At 37.1% G+C, this 12,140-nt stretch overlaps 1 protein-coding gene across 1 annotated transcript; it reads left to right on the top strand.

The window, feature by feature from the left end:
- Positions 1-265: 265 nt before the first annotated feature.
- On the top strand, positions 266-11,896 carry LOC104612896 (MOB kinase activator-like 1A). The gene is made up of 7 exons (XM_010280536.3): positions 266-530; positions 5,225-5,273; positions 7,744-7,852; positions 8,115-8,208; positions 9,506-9,639; positions 10,439-10,602; positions 11,497-11,896. The coding sequence occupies exons 1-7, from the start codon at positions 508-510 to the stop codon at positions 11,569-11,571; spliced, it is 648 nt and encodes a 215-aa protein (XP_010278838.1). The 5' UTR covers positions 266-507; the 3' UTR covers positions 11,572-11,896.
- The last annotated feature ends 244 nt before the right edge of the window (positions 11,897-12,140 follow it).

Raw genomic sequence — 12,140 nt, 5'->3', positions numbered from 1 at the left:
GGAGAGTGACTGTGTCTGTACTCTGTACTATCTGTAGCAAGGAGCCAAGGATTGCAATTTGCAAAGCGGTGATGTTTGTTGGTTCGATGAGTCTACGACTACGAGGCCCCACTGTGTACGAGTCATTGGCTCCGAATCACGATAGTGGGGAATCCGAATAACATGAGAGGCGAGAGAGCTTTCTCTTCTGAAACAATTTTACAGTTTCACAGAACGGTCATGGCTCTCACCGCAGCTATTAAACCCCAATTTATAAAATGTCGTTGTCGTTGAGGTGGGAGACCTCTTTTTTTCGATGCTTTCCCTTAAAGCTGCCCGCGAATAATGGCCGCCCCGGGCAGCTTAGCCGGAGCTGCCCGACCCGTCTCTGGCTGTTTAAGTTGGGAATCACTTTTGGAGAACGTCCTTCCTAGTTTCAACGCTAACACTTGTGAAAAACAAGCATTCTGAATTCTCAACACCCTTAGTCCTTTCTTCTTCTCTGTCATTCCCTCTTTCTTTCTCGCCATGAGCCTCTTTGGCCTGGGCAGGTAAATTTTGTTCTGTTTCTAGCAAATTCCTTTTCTCTTTTATTTCGTTCTGTTTTCTTGCTTTCGATTTACCTCTGTTCTTGTATATTTTCATATGGGGTTGGTTTGGGATCGCTTACTTTTGGGCAAGTAAATTGATTAGTTCTCCCATTTTTCTCTGATTTGGGTAGTGAAAAAACTCTGATCCTGGTTTAGTTTTGTTTCTTACTGTCGGTTTTGTTGTTTTGATTAATTCGGCTCTTTTCTTTCTCGTTTCAGTATTTTTCATCTTTCGTTTAAGATTTACTTTATTAATATAATTATTGATGGGTATTTTGAGTATCTGATTTCTTTGTGCATGTGAGTTTTAAATTCTGTCTTGACTGAGAACTCAAAAAGTCTCTTACCTCTGCTATTCTTCTACCGAAAATCCTTTTAATGCTTATTTTCATTTTTCTCTTTTTGCGCTGAGACTATTTAAGTTAATTTTCAGCAAGTATTTGTAAGAAAAAGTGATATTCTAAGTGTTTTTTTTTTTGTGCTTTTTTGGGGGGGAGGGGGGCAGACGAAGCTGGGGTTAGGTGGGGTGGGTTTAGAAATTTTGTTTACTTGAATTCTGGTTGTGCAAGTAATGCTAATGTTGCATTTTATAGGAGATTATTATATTGGAGATTGCATATGTGCATGAAAATATTAGACATTTCAGTAAACTTAATGTGAATTTAATGGTTTACATTAAGTATTATATCACAAATATTTGAGTTTTGAGCATTTAGATGCTTTTCCTTTTAGAAAATTCTCCTTTTGCTAAGGGTGCTACTAGGATTGTCAATATTTTTGTGTCCTTAAAGCAGAATTGACATTGCTAGTCTTGCAAATATATGGGAGTCCTTAAAGTATAGTTAATATTAATATCAATTGGAAGTGGAAGGTCTTTACTATTTGTTGATTGGGAAACTTAATTTTTTCTTTCAAAAAAGTGCCAATTAAAATGGAAAGAGAAACCAATCTATCAAAGTTAGAGGTCACATTGAGAATTGAGATGATGTTTGAATTTAAGGTTGCATTGATTTACTGATGCACCATCCAGTTTAATTAAGGCAGCTAGGCAATTTGTAGGCATTTTGGCCTGGTAAAATGAGTAAATGCCTAGGTGACAACTAGATTTTACCTAGGTCACATTTATAATTTATGTCTTTAACCATACATAATTATTACAGAAATAATGACAAGATTTTTGAATAACCTCTTTGTTCCAAAGTATAACAGACATATATACAAGGTTTAAGAGCTCTGTTTTTTAGCTCTAAATGCATTCACATCTACTAAAAATCAATTACTCATACTCGTATCAATAAACAAGGGAACATAATTAGTTGTTTGCCCCAACTTATATGTTTATATTATACTGCTTGCCTAGTTGGCCAGCTGGGTGATGGGCCTCCAAAATGCATAGGTGGCCATCTAGTTAATGCCTAGGCACTGCTTTAACTATTCTGGCACCGTTGTATTAAGTATGTAAAGTAAGCGGTAAGTTGCACAACATGCAATCGTATTTTTAGAATGGAGACACCAAAATATCTGAATAACCATATTTATATTTAGGTTAATTTCAGAACACAATAAATATGATCAAAGCCTTTATTGGAAGCCAAATGCAAATAGTGGATAGGAGGGGATAATTATGATAAATTTATTTTCTTCAAGGACCAACTCTTTGTTAGAAATCCCAGTCTTATGGTCAGCATTTAATATTCCAACTCTACAAGCGTACACAAATTCTGTAACATAATTGAGTGCAGGTAATTTTGAATGTTATGACTTTAATATAAAGGCTATCACTTGATATCACAATATTAAATGTCATGATGTAGGATTGGAGACCAAGAGATAGCTCAATGTGACCTTTTTCCGTTATCTTGTTTCAATAATTCATAACCAGGGAGAGATTGAAGAGGATGTCACCCATAGAATCAGAGTAGAATGTGCAGAATGGAGGGTGTGTCCGGAGTTTTATGTGATAGACAAATACCACTTAGATAAAAAAAGGAAAATTCTATAAGCTGATAAAAAAAGGGAATTTTCTATAAAACAGTTGTAAGGCTAAGCTATGCCATATGGAGCAGAGTATTGGGCAGTCAAGAAACATGTTAAAAAAATGAGTGTGGCAGAAATGTGTATGCTAAGATGGATGAGTGTAAAAATTAAAAATGATAAGATCAGAAATGAAGTCATTCGCAGGAACTTAGGAATAGTTCCAATAGGTGATAAAACAAGAGAAAGTAGACTCAGATGGTCCTACTCCCCAATGAATACAACCTACCTCAAAATCCTTTCGGTAAATTCTCTTCTGTAATAAACTTATTTTCACACAATCTTTTGTTCCTTTCCATCCATATTGTCCAAACCACTAAAGCTGGTCCTACTCCCCAAATAACCTTGCCTTCCTTAGAAACACCTTTCAGCTGCCAACTCCTTAGTACCACCAATACATTTTCTGGAAAACAAAAATGAATTTCAAACAGCCCCAAAAACCTTGCCGAAAGGTTTCTCCCAACCGTCCAGTGAATCAGAAAATGATCTAAACCTTCAGAAGCTCCCCCAAACATTACACATCTGCTAGGGAACGCATTCAGACCTCTCCTAGCCAAGACATCTGCTGTCAAACACTTACCCAGCACTACCACCCATAATAAAAAAGCAGCTCTTGGAGGAGCTTCAGTATTCCACACTTTAGCTGCTAGGAAGTCCATCATCTCCACCTCTGTGAGCTTATTGTAGAAGGATCTGACTGTGAAATTACCTTCTTACCCTGCTCATACTATCAGGTGTAATGGCCGAGGTTTGCTGGATCAGCTCCATCCACATCTCAACCTCCCAGTCATTTAGATCCCTTCTAAACATAGGGCACCAATCTACTGAACCTGCTACCCAAGTAAAGCCTCAGCAACCAGGCACTCTTTGTTCTATGCAGTCTCAAGGAGGATAAGGGAGCTCTCTTTAAGTGGATGATCTCCACACCAGGTGTCAGACCAGAATTTAATTCTGATGCCATCTCCCACTGTGTACTTGATACCTTTTCTAAACTCCATATGTCAGACCAGAATTTAATTCTGATGCCATCTCCCACTGTGTACTTGATACCTTTTCTAAACTCCATAAGAGCTCTTTGAATGCCTCTCCAAACAGCAAAACCATAGGGCAATCTTATAAAATCAAAATCCCAGTCAAACATTATAAAGATATAGCCCCAGATGGAATGTCTGCTTATTAGAATATGATTCATGATGATGATGATCAAAATATTAAGAATGTCTGCTTATTGGAAAACATAAATTTAAATGGGCATTGTTGAGAGGATTATTATTTACTAAATTTAGGGGCTTTCCTTGTTCCTCAAGTAGTTTAGCTGTGCTGTATATAAACTTGCTTTTTAGCTAAATCAGGCCTTTATGCTTCGTGATACAAATTATGTCCTTTATTTTATGTGGTTTTGTTCCCTTCAATTAACAAAAAAAAAAAAAAATAGAGTTGAGTTGGTAAACTCCTCAAACCTCTCATTTCTCAGTTGTAACTCTTTTTGACTATCCTTCTCTCTTCAGCATTTCCTTAACCTCAATTTCCTACATGTAAGCTTCACTTGATCTTATGGACCTTGTATACACAAATTATTGGTCAATGTTAGATAGTGTTCATGTGAATCTCTTTTATCAATAAAGTTTTAAAGTGGCCCCTTAAACATGGATCAAATTCAAGGGTTAAAAGAATTAGCTTTTATGGTTAAACCAAGCTTTTTTTTTCCTTGCTTTATGTTAGGGATTTTCTACTTTAAATTACCGCTACTGAATTTCTAGAACTTAATGTGTATGTTAGTATAGACTCCAGTTGTAGTTGTTATCACTTCTGTTTCTTGATTTAACATTTTCCCGACTTTCTTTTTTCTTTATGTGTCAAATTTGCTTAGAATTGAAATTTATCAAGTTCTAGCCTTCTAAGTGATGGCTTGTGGACAGGCATCATTAATATGCTTAAATTGAATGGATAAGATGACTTGATCTGTTACATATGACATATTAATTTTCACCTTTGGATTTACTCTTGTTTGTTATTTCTAAGGTTGAATCTGTACTCATGATAGCCCATGCTGTATGTGCATTTGTGTATTCTTTTTGGACGCTAAACAAATGCATTGTAAAATTGTTGGTATTCATTTTTTGGAATGTTATAGCTGCTTACAGGGCTAGTAACTTCCTCAATACTTGTCAGAGGTAAAATTGTTAGATGTTCTTAGATAGATGTTGTTGGCTTTTTTTTCCACGCTAGGATCAGCTGTGTCTATTTGTGGTGTTGAGGATTACTATTCTGGTCATTAGTTTGTGAGTTTTTTGAGGTTTGTAGTTTTATTTGTCTTTCTTTGCCCTGGTTTTCTTCAAAACTTCCATTTGTATGTAATAAAACAAATCTTTTAAAAGATTTAGTATTTGCATTCTGTTTATTCCTTATAAGTACTCTATTCATTCCATTGATTATGTCTTGAAAAGATGAACTGCATTTTTTTCATGAAGCTAATTTATATAGAGATAGGTTGTAATCATCATGGTTGTTTATCCTCCTTAGGCATTTGAATCCTCAGAAGTTCATTCTTAATGTCTCATGGAACTTTATCTTGCATAACTTTTCTAGATACCCTTAATAATTGATTGATTTGTAAACAGAAACCAAAAGACATTTCGCCCAAAAAAGAGTGCACCCTCAGGCAGTAAGGTCTGTTCTCTGTTCCATTAAGGAATTATGTTATCTCCTTTTGTTTGTTATAAATATATGAGGTTATTGACCATTTATCCTTCTTTTTTTTATCTGTTATATTATGTTTTCTCCTTACATGGATTGGTAATTTGTTCCTACTTATAATTAATTAATACAATAAGTTTTTTGCTGATAAAAAAAATACCATTGCCTCTAATTGTATTTTCAAGAGATCAAATCATCACCATCATCATCATTTAAGCTTTGTCCAAACTATTTGGGTTGGCTACATGAATCCCTTTCTACCATTTCATTCTATTCAGTGCCATATCCATTGTTAAATTGTGACTATTTCTCATCACAAATAGCATTGTTGTGGCACGTCACCTCCAAGGATTGTCATAGCATACCATTGCCCATTTCTCACCACACTAAGCTCTAATGAGTTCATGAGATACATAGTGATGTGGCGTAATCCGGCTGCTCCCTACTGGAGACGATCTGGTGGCCAGCAACAACAAGAACTGAGGTTCCTACAAGAAAGGAGTCAGAGATCCCGGGGTGGCTTACCCGGCAGGGACACTCCGATGGCTAAGTTAGCACTTAGTAGTAGAGAGCTTGAAGATGATATCAGAGAAATAGAGAGCTAGAGAGCAAAGATTACACACATCATACCTTCGCCCCTGGGGGGTGAGGTCTTTATATACCAGAGTCCATGTGGGTTTGGTGGAGTGGTTCCTGGATCCGCGTTGTGATGGGATCCGTTTCCGTGTTAGGTGGGGATAATGCCACCAACCGGTAAGGTTGCCCACCTCCGCTTGAATCGGGGAGTGGGTGAGCTAATGTAGCCGTTACAAAGTACGGTCCCGTAAGATGTGGGGTACGGTGGTGAGATCCTCGGGGTTGTCATGCGGAGGTCGACCTGACTAGGTAGCGAGCTGCCTGTGAAGTGCCGGGCTGCTTGGTGGCGAGCTGCCCGACATGCTCTAAATGCCAAAGTGCCTTAGTACTGAGGTGATCTTACACCGAGGTAGGCTTGTCTCGAGGTGGATTCTTTCTGAGGTGGTCCATCTGTCCGGGTTCGATCTGTAGCGGACTCGATATCGTTATCCTGGTCGCGATATGATACCGGGGTGACTTTAGTTCGGGGTATCAGGTTACCCGAGGTTGCTTTGTAGCGAACTGATCTGTCACTTGTGTCAAGTCATGTCCACGTGCCGGTCTGATCATGTTGAGTTGTCACTTATGCCGAGTCACGTCCACGTGTCTCCTTGTTACGAGGTCGGGCCAAATTTCCCTTCATCACGTAGCATATCCAGAATGTATCATATTAGGTCCCTTCTTGTCTTCACCATAGGTGTAGGTTGCCTGTCGACTTCAACCTCTTACCTCCATGCTTATTAGATGTTCCCTAACAATAGGTGATAAAATGAGATAAAGTAGACTAAGATGGTTTAGTCACATGCATAGAAGACCCCTGACTGCACCTGTAAGAAGAAGTGATCTGTTGCAAGTTGAAGGGGCTAGAAGGGCTAGGAGTAGACCAAAAATGGCATGGGTCAAAGTAGTAAGAAATGATTTAAGAACTCATAATTTAACACTGATATGACATTAAACAGAATGGAATAGTGAAGCAGGATTCATGTAGCCAGCCACATATAGTTGGGATAAAATAGTTTTTCTTGAATGCTTGATCATTATTCTGTTGGGCAGAGGACATGATGAAGATTGTTACTGTTTTCCACATTGGACTTCTGAGCTGCCAATGATTTTGTTACCCTTGTTTGTATTCTTCCAAAACTTTGTGAATACAATCTTCATCATGGTAATCCAGGACTGTTGGGTATTGAAGTGGCCTGAGAAATGAACAGCAATATCATATCCTTGTTCTCAGGCTTGGTGGGAATAGCTGATTCTACAAGGGTTGAGTTATTAGCTGCAGTACAAGGGATTCAGATTGCCAAGTGCCAACCAGATTGGGGTGGAAAAGCTACTAATTGAAGAAGACTCAAAGGTGGTTGTGGGATGGCTGTTGGATCCAGATTCTGTCATTTGGAGTTACAGGGACATCATAAAAAAAAAAAAGTGAAATGGTTAATAAGGCACATGACAATTAGAATCCAATGGGTGGGCAGGTCAGCAAATGCAATGGATAATTTTCTTGCTAAACAATGGACTTCCTGGGAATTATTATATTGGGCTGCTTAACCAGTAACCACTGTTAAAGGAGAGGTCACATCTAGTGCCTCTCCTAGGGATGCCTGTAAAAATTTTATCCTCTTGATTAATGAAATATCTATTCAATTATCAGAAAAAAAACTTGTGAATACAATTATTATACAAGGTGTATTAATGATTTTCTAAAAACATATGCAACATTTTTCTTTTCAATTCCAGGACCATTATATAAAAGAGAACAGTTTCTGGGGTTTTCTGATTGTAAGCTAGGCTTGGCTGATTTTCTACAAATTGGTTTATGCAAATGCAGGGTGCTCAGCTCAGAAAGCACATTGATGCCACACTAGGTAGTGGAAATCTGAGGGAAGCAGTAAGGCTTCCTCCAGGGGAGGATGCAAATGAGTGGCTTGCTGTTAATAGTAAGCTCTCGTTCCTAGTTTAAGAGTGAAATTTCATTTCTCTTTCGTCATAGAGTATTTTTTTTCTCTTTGGAATTTAAATCTTCAACCATGGTTTCTAATGCTGTTATTGTTACCCTTTTAGAAACTACCTTCTTGGTATATGCCATTTTTCTTTGTCATTTAAAATGTTTAGATCTCTTATTTTTGGGTATTTCTTGCAATTATTTTCTGAAAAATGGGCAGCTGAATTAAGATAATTGAGGTTTTTCATTTTTTTCAGCTGTGGATTTCTTCAATCAGGTGAATCTACTCTATGGCACCCTCACTGAGTTCTGTACCCCGGAGAATTGTCCTACAATGACAGCAGGCCCTAAGTATGACTTACTGCATATTAGTTCTCTGTTTGGTCTATAGATAAACATTTCAGAGTTGTGTTCCACCAAATATAAATGGATATGAAATTACCACCAAAGCTTGTCTGAGTAAGATAGTGAGTTAAGAGATAAATGAAACAAGGTTGATTTTGATAATGACCATAATAAAATGCTATCATTGGTGCTATAATGGCCATATATTGTTTCTGTTAAACATCTCATTTTTTTTCTGAACAAAATACACATTTTGTTATTGCCCTGATGAAATGACACCAATTAAATGTTTTCCCCATAATAGTGGTCTACTAAAGTTAACTTTGGACTTTTGTAACATTTTCATATTTTTTAGTTATGTGTTTAGAGGAGTGTTAGTAAACAATGCCAGAGTGCAACTCCTATGCTGCACCTTACAGACAAGGTGGGACCCATGAAAAGAGGTCCAACTTTGTCTTGTAGTTTCCTTTTTCACAAGTCCCATCACGTCTGTAGGGAAGAATCACTAAAGAAATGTATGAGAAAAAACAACCCAGAAATCTTCCATGTGGAATCATGGTTAGAAGCCCAAGCATGTTCGACATGTTCCCCTCAGTTTACCTCCCTCATTCAAGGGCAAATTTCAACCCCCAAAACCTGTGATGTCTCACCAAAATAAGTCCTCTTTTCTGATTTTTTAAATTAAAAACCAAAAATATTTGGGTAGATCTCTAATACAAGGTTGGATACAGGCTAGATGTGGAAGGGGCCACGTGGCCAATTCAGAGAGTTCACCAATCCAATGGATGTTTCAGGAGGTTGTCTAGAGTGATAAGAGTCTAGACAAGTTGCTACATCATGGGAGAAACAGAAACTCATCTACTCATACCATCATACATGTTTCCATTTCATGGGTTCTTCAATCACCAAAATCTCTTCCTATGTCCTACATGAAAAGACATAAGCACCCCTAAAAGGGTGCAAGTAGATGACTTCATCTCATCATACAAGTAGGCATATAGCATTCTTCATCTTAAAATACTTTTTTTATCACTTTTTAATTTTAACATAATTTAGAAAATTTCAAATTCTCATTATGGCCACTGCAACTGTTAAAACAGTATATGGTAAGGATGCAAGATCATTACCCCCTATTTTCATTATTTGAAGGCTTGATAGTGGCTGCAATCCCTTCGGGGGGGCTCATCAATTTTTCTTCTGAACTCTCCATCAATTGCCTAATGTGTGCATCCTAGAACAAGAAATACGTTTGTCATTCATATAAAATTTGAGTTCCTGAATTTATGTGGATTAAACTCCACAGGTATGAGTATAGATGGGCAGATGGCGTACAAATTAAGAAACCAATTGAGGTTTCTGCACCAAAATATGTTGAATACCTCATGGACTGGATAGAATCTCAGCTTGATGACGAGTCAATATTTCCTCAAAAACTTGGTAAGTATCTGATGCCAGTTTTTGTACAGCAGATTTGTCTTATAAATTTTATTCTGATTAAACCTAATGAAGCCCAACCCCCAGGGGATTGTCTTCAACAATAAAAGATTTCTCACATAGTAAAATAACCAAGGCCAAACATTGGCACAACTTTGTAAACCTGACCATCTTATCCACATTTTTTGGACATCTGCAATATATTTTTTATGGTCAAAAGAAGGGTGTGATAACTGGATGTCATCATGGAAACTATTTTTATGCAAGAGATCTCTTTGGCAATATATTGAATGGTTATTTCTGCAACTTTTTTGTGGCATGACCAAAAAGGGCAGATACTTATGGTCTGCCATCAATACTGCAGTTTTGTGGGCTATTTGGGTGGAAAGAAACAACAGGGTCTTTGAGCAGAAAGACCCTGTACTGCTGGACGAACTCAGGGGCTGGATGTCCATTTCTGATGTATTAAAGATGATGTTTTCTAACTTATCAAAAAAAAAGATGATGTTTTCTATGCAAATTTTTTTTGAGGGTGGACTTTCTTTTATTTATTTATTTTTTTTTTTGGGGGGGGGGGGTCCTAGTACTGATTATATTTGTAACAGCATCTCATTGTAGAGGACCTTCTATGCTTTTGACATTAATACAATATACTGAACCTTTAAAAAAAAAAAGGATATATTGAATGATTATTTTACCTCTGAGCATGTAATCATGTCAATTTTGATGATATGGTTATTATGGTAAATTCAACATAATTGGTTCATGTTGTAAGTGTAACATTCTAACCTCACTTTTGTAGGCACACCCTTCCCTCCCAACTTCAAAGAAGTTGTGAAGACCATATTTAAACGCCTGTTTCGTGTGTATGCTCACATATATCACTCACATTTCCAGAAAATTGTGAGTCTTAAGGAAGAAGCTCATCTCAACACCTGCTTCAAGCATTTCATACTATTCACATGTGTAAGAATTTCTTACCATGGCAAAAGTTTTACTTAGCTTTGTTTCCCAATTTAAGGCATGCTTTAAGACTCATTGATCATATGTATTGCAACTTTTATCCATTTCATATGGCTTAAACATTTAGAATTTACAAATTGGACCATTTCAAGATTCATGGTGATCAACCTTATTGTCTAGGGATTGACTTGGATCCGGGGGCACTGGATGGTACCATGTCCTTTACTTATTTGATCCGGACATTAAATATCCTCTATACAGATTTATTGAACAGAAATCATGAACAATATCTAGCACTGTAGAAGCCCACACTGGACATTTCCAAAGTTAAAATAGTTTTTTATTGTTGTCTTGAAGAAATTTATTCCTTAGTAAAAAATGAAAAAGGAGCTTGTATTAGAACTATGGTTTATTTTTTAAGAGAATAGGGTTTTCCAAATTGAGATCACTACTGTATTGGGGATACCTAATGTAAAATGAAATGTAAGCAACATGAGGGGCAAGGTGGAGGCGTGGAGCAGCCAGCCTCTATGGTGTTAACACACTTGTACACATCTAATTCTTTTCATTTTAATTAGTAAAATTTACTGTTGCCAATGAAAAAAAACATCTATCTTGGTCCTGACTCGTGAGTAACCCAGAGAATTCCTCTTGAACCATAAAACGTTAGTGGCTGCCTCACCAGGGAAGAGTAGGTCCCTTAATTCTGACAATATGAATAAAGTGGTTCAATTTGCATCTGAAAGATGAAGTATGACCAGTTGCCAAGTGGCAGGACCACAGGGTTGATTTACCATACTCTACTAACAAAAATTCTTCTGAACTAGATTTCTGTTATTCTTTGTTGCCGAATGCTAAAATCACTCCTTAGTTTACATGTTGTATGGTTCTATGCAGGAATTTGCTTTGATTGACAAGAAGGAGCTAGCACCACTTCAAGAGCTTATAGAATCCGTTATAGTGCCTTACTGAACTGGAACTGTATACCTGGAGACTCAATTTAGATGGTTACTAAAAAATTAAAATCAATAATGTTATTGTCTAAACAGTTTGGTTTTGCTTGTTACTTACTATTAATGTGTTTCTAAGTGTAGATATTCTTGGTCTTGTAAATAGCTGTCTTCTTATCATACAGCAGCTCTGTTGGAAAACCATGGTTGCTGCACAAGTTCTCCTTGATGAGATGACGTGCTTGCTTTGCTAATTAGTCTTTTTTATTTGGTACATGAAGTTTCTCTTTCTTGTTCTCAACAACTTTACTGCAAACAATTCATAAATGTGCTTAGTTTGTGCGTGATTTCCAGTTCTTTGCATTGGAGTTTATTTCTTTTCTCTGGAATTGATTGTGGTGTCATCTGTCACTATTTTGTATTTTCTTTTCAGTGGGCGTTCGGCCATAAATCCTGCTTTATCAAACAAAACATATATTGAAAATCCTGAATTTCCCGACTGCATTAGGAAATTGAAGTCTTTGAAGCTAATCTTGAAAATTCTGGCTTGGTGTTCAAAGGGCCAAAGCATTACAAGAATCTAGGATCCAT

The sequence above is a fragment of the Nelumbo nucifera genome, chromosome 3, assembly GCF_055504915.1.
Source record: "Nelumbo nucifera cultivar China Antique chromosome 3, China Antique-T2T, whole genome shotgun sequence".
NCBI classification, from domain to species: Eukaryota; Viridiplantae; Streptophyta; class Magnoliopsida; order Proteales; family Nelumbonaceae; genus Nelumbo; species Nelumbo nucifera.
This window is presented reverse-complemented; position numbering and strand designations above follow the sequence as displayed.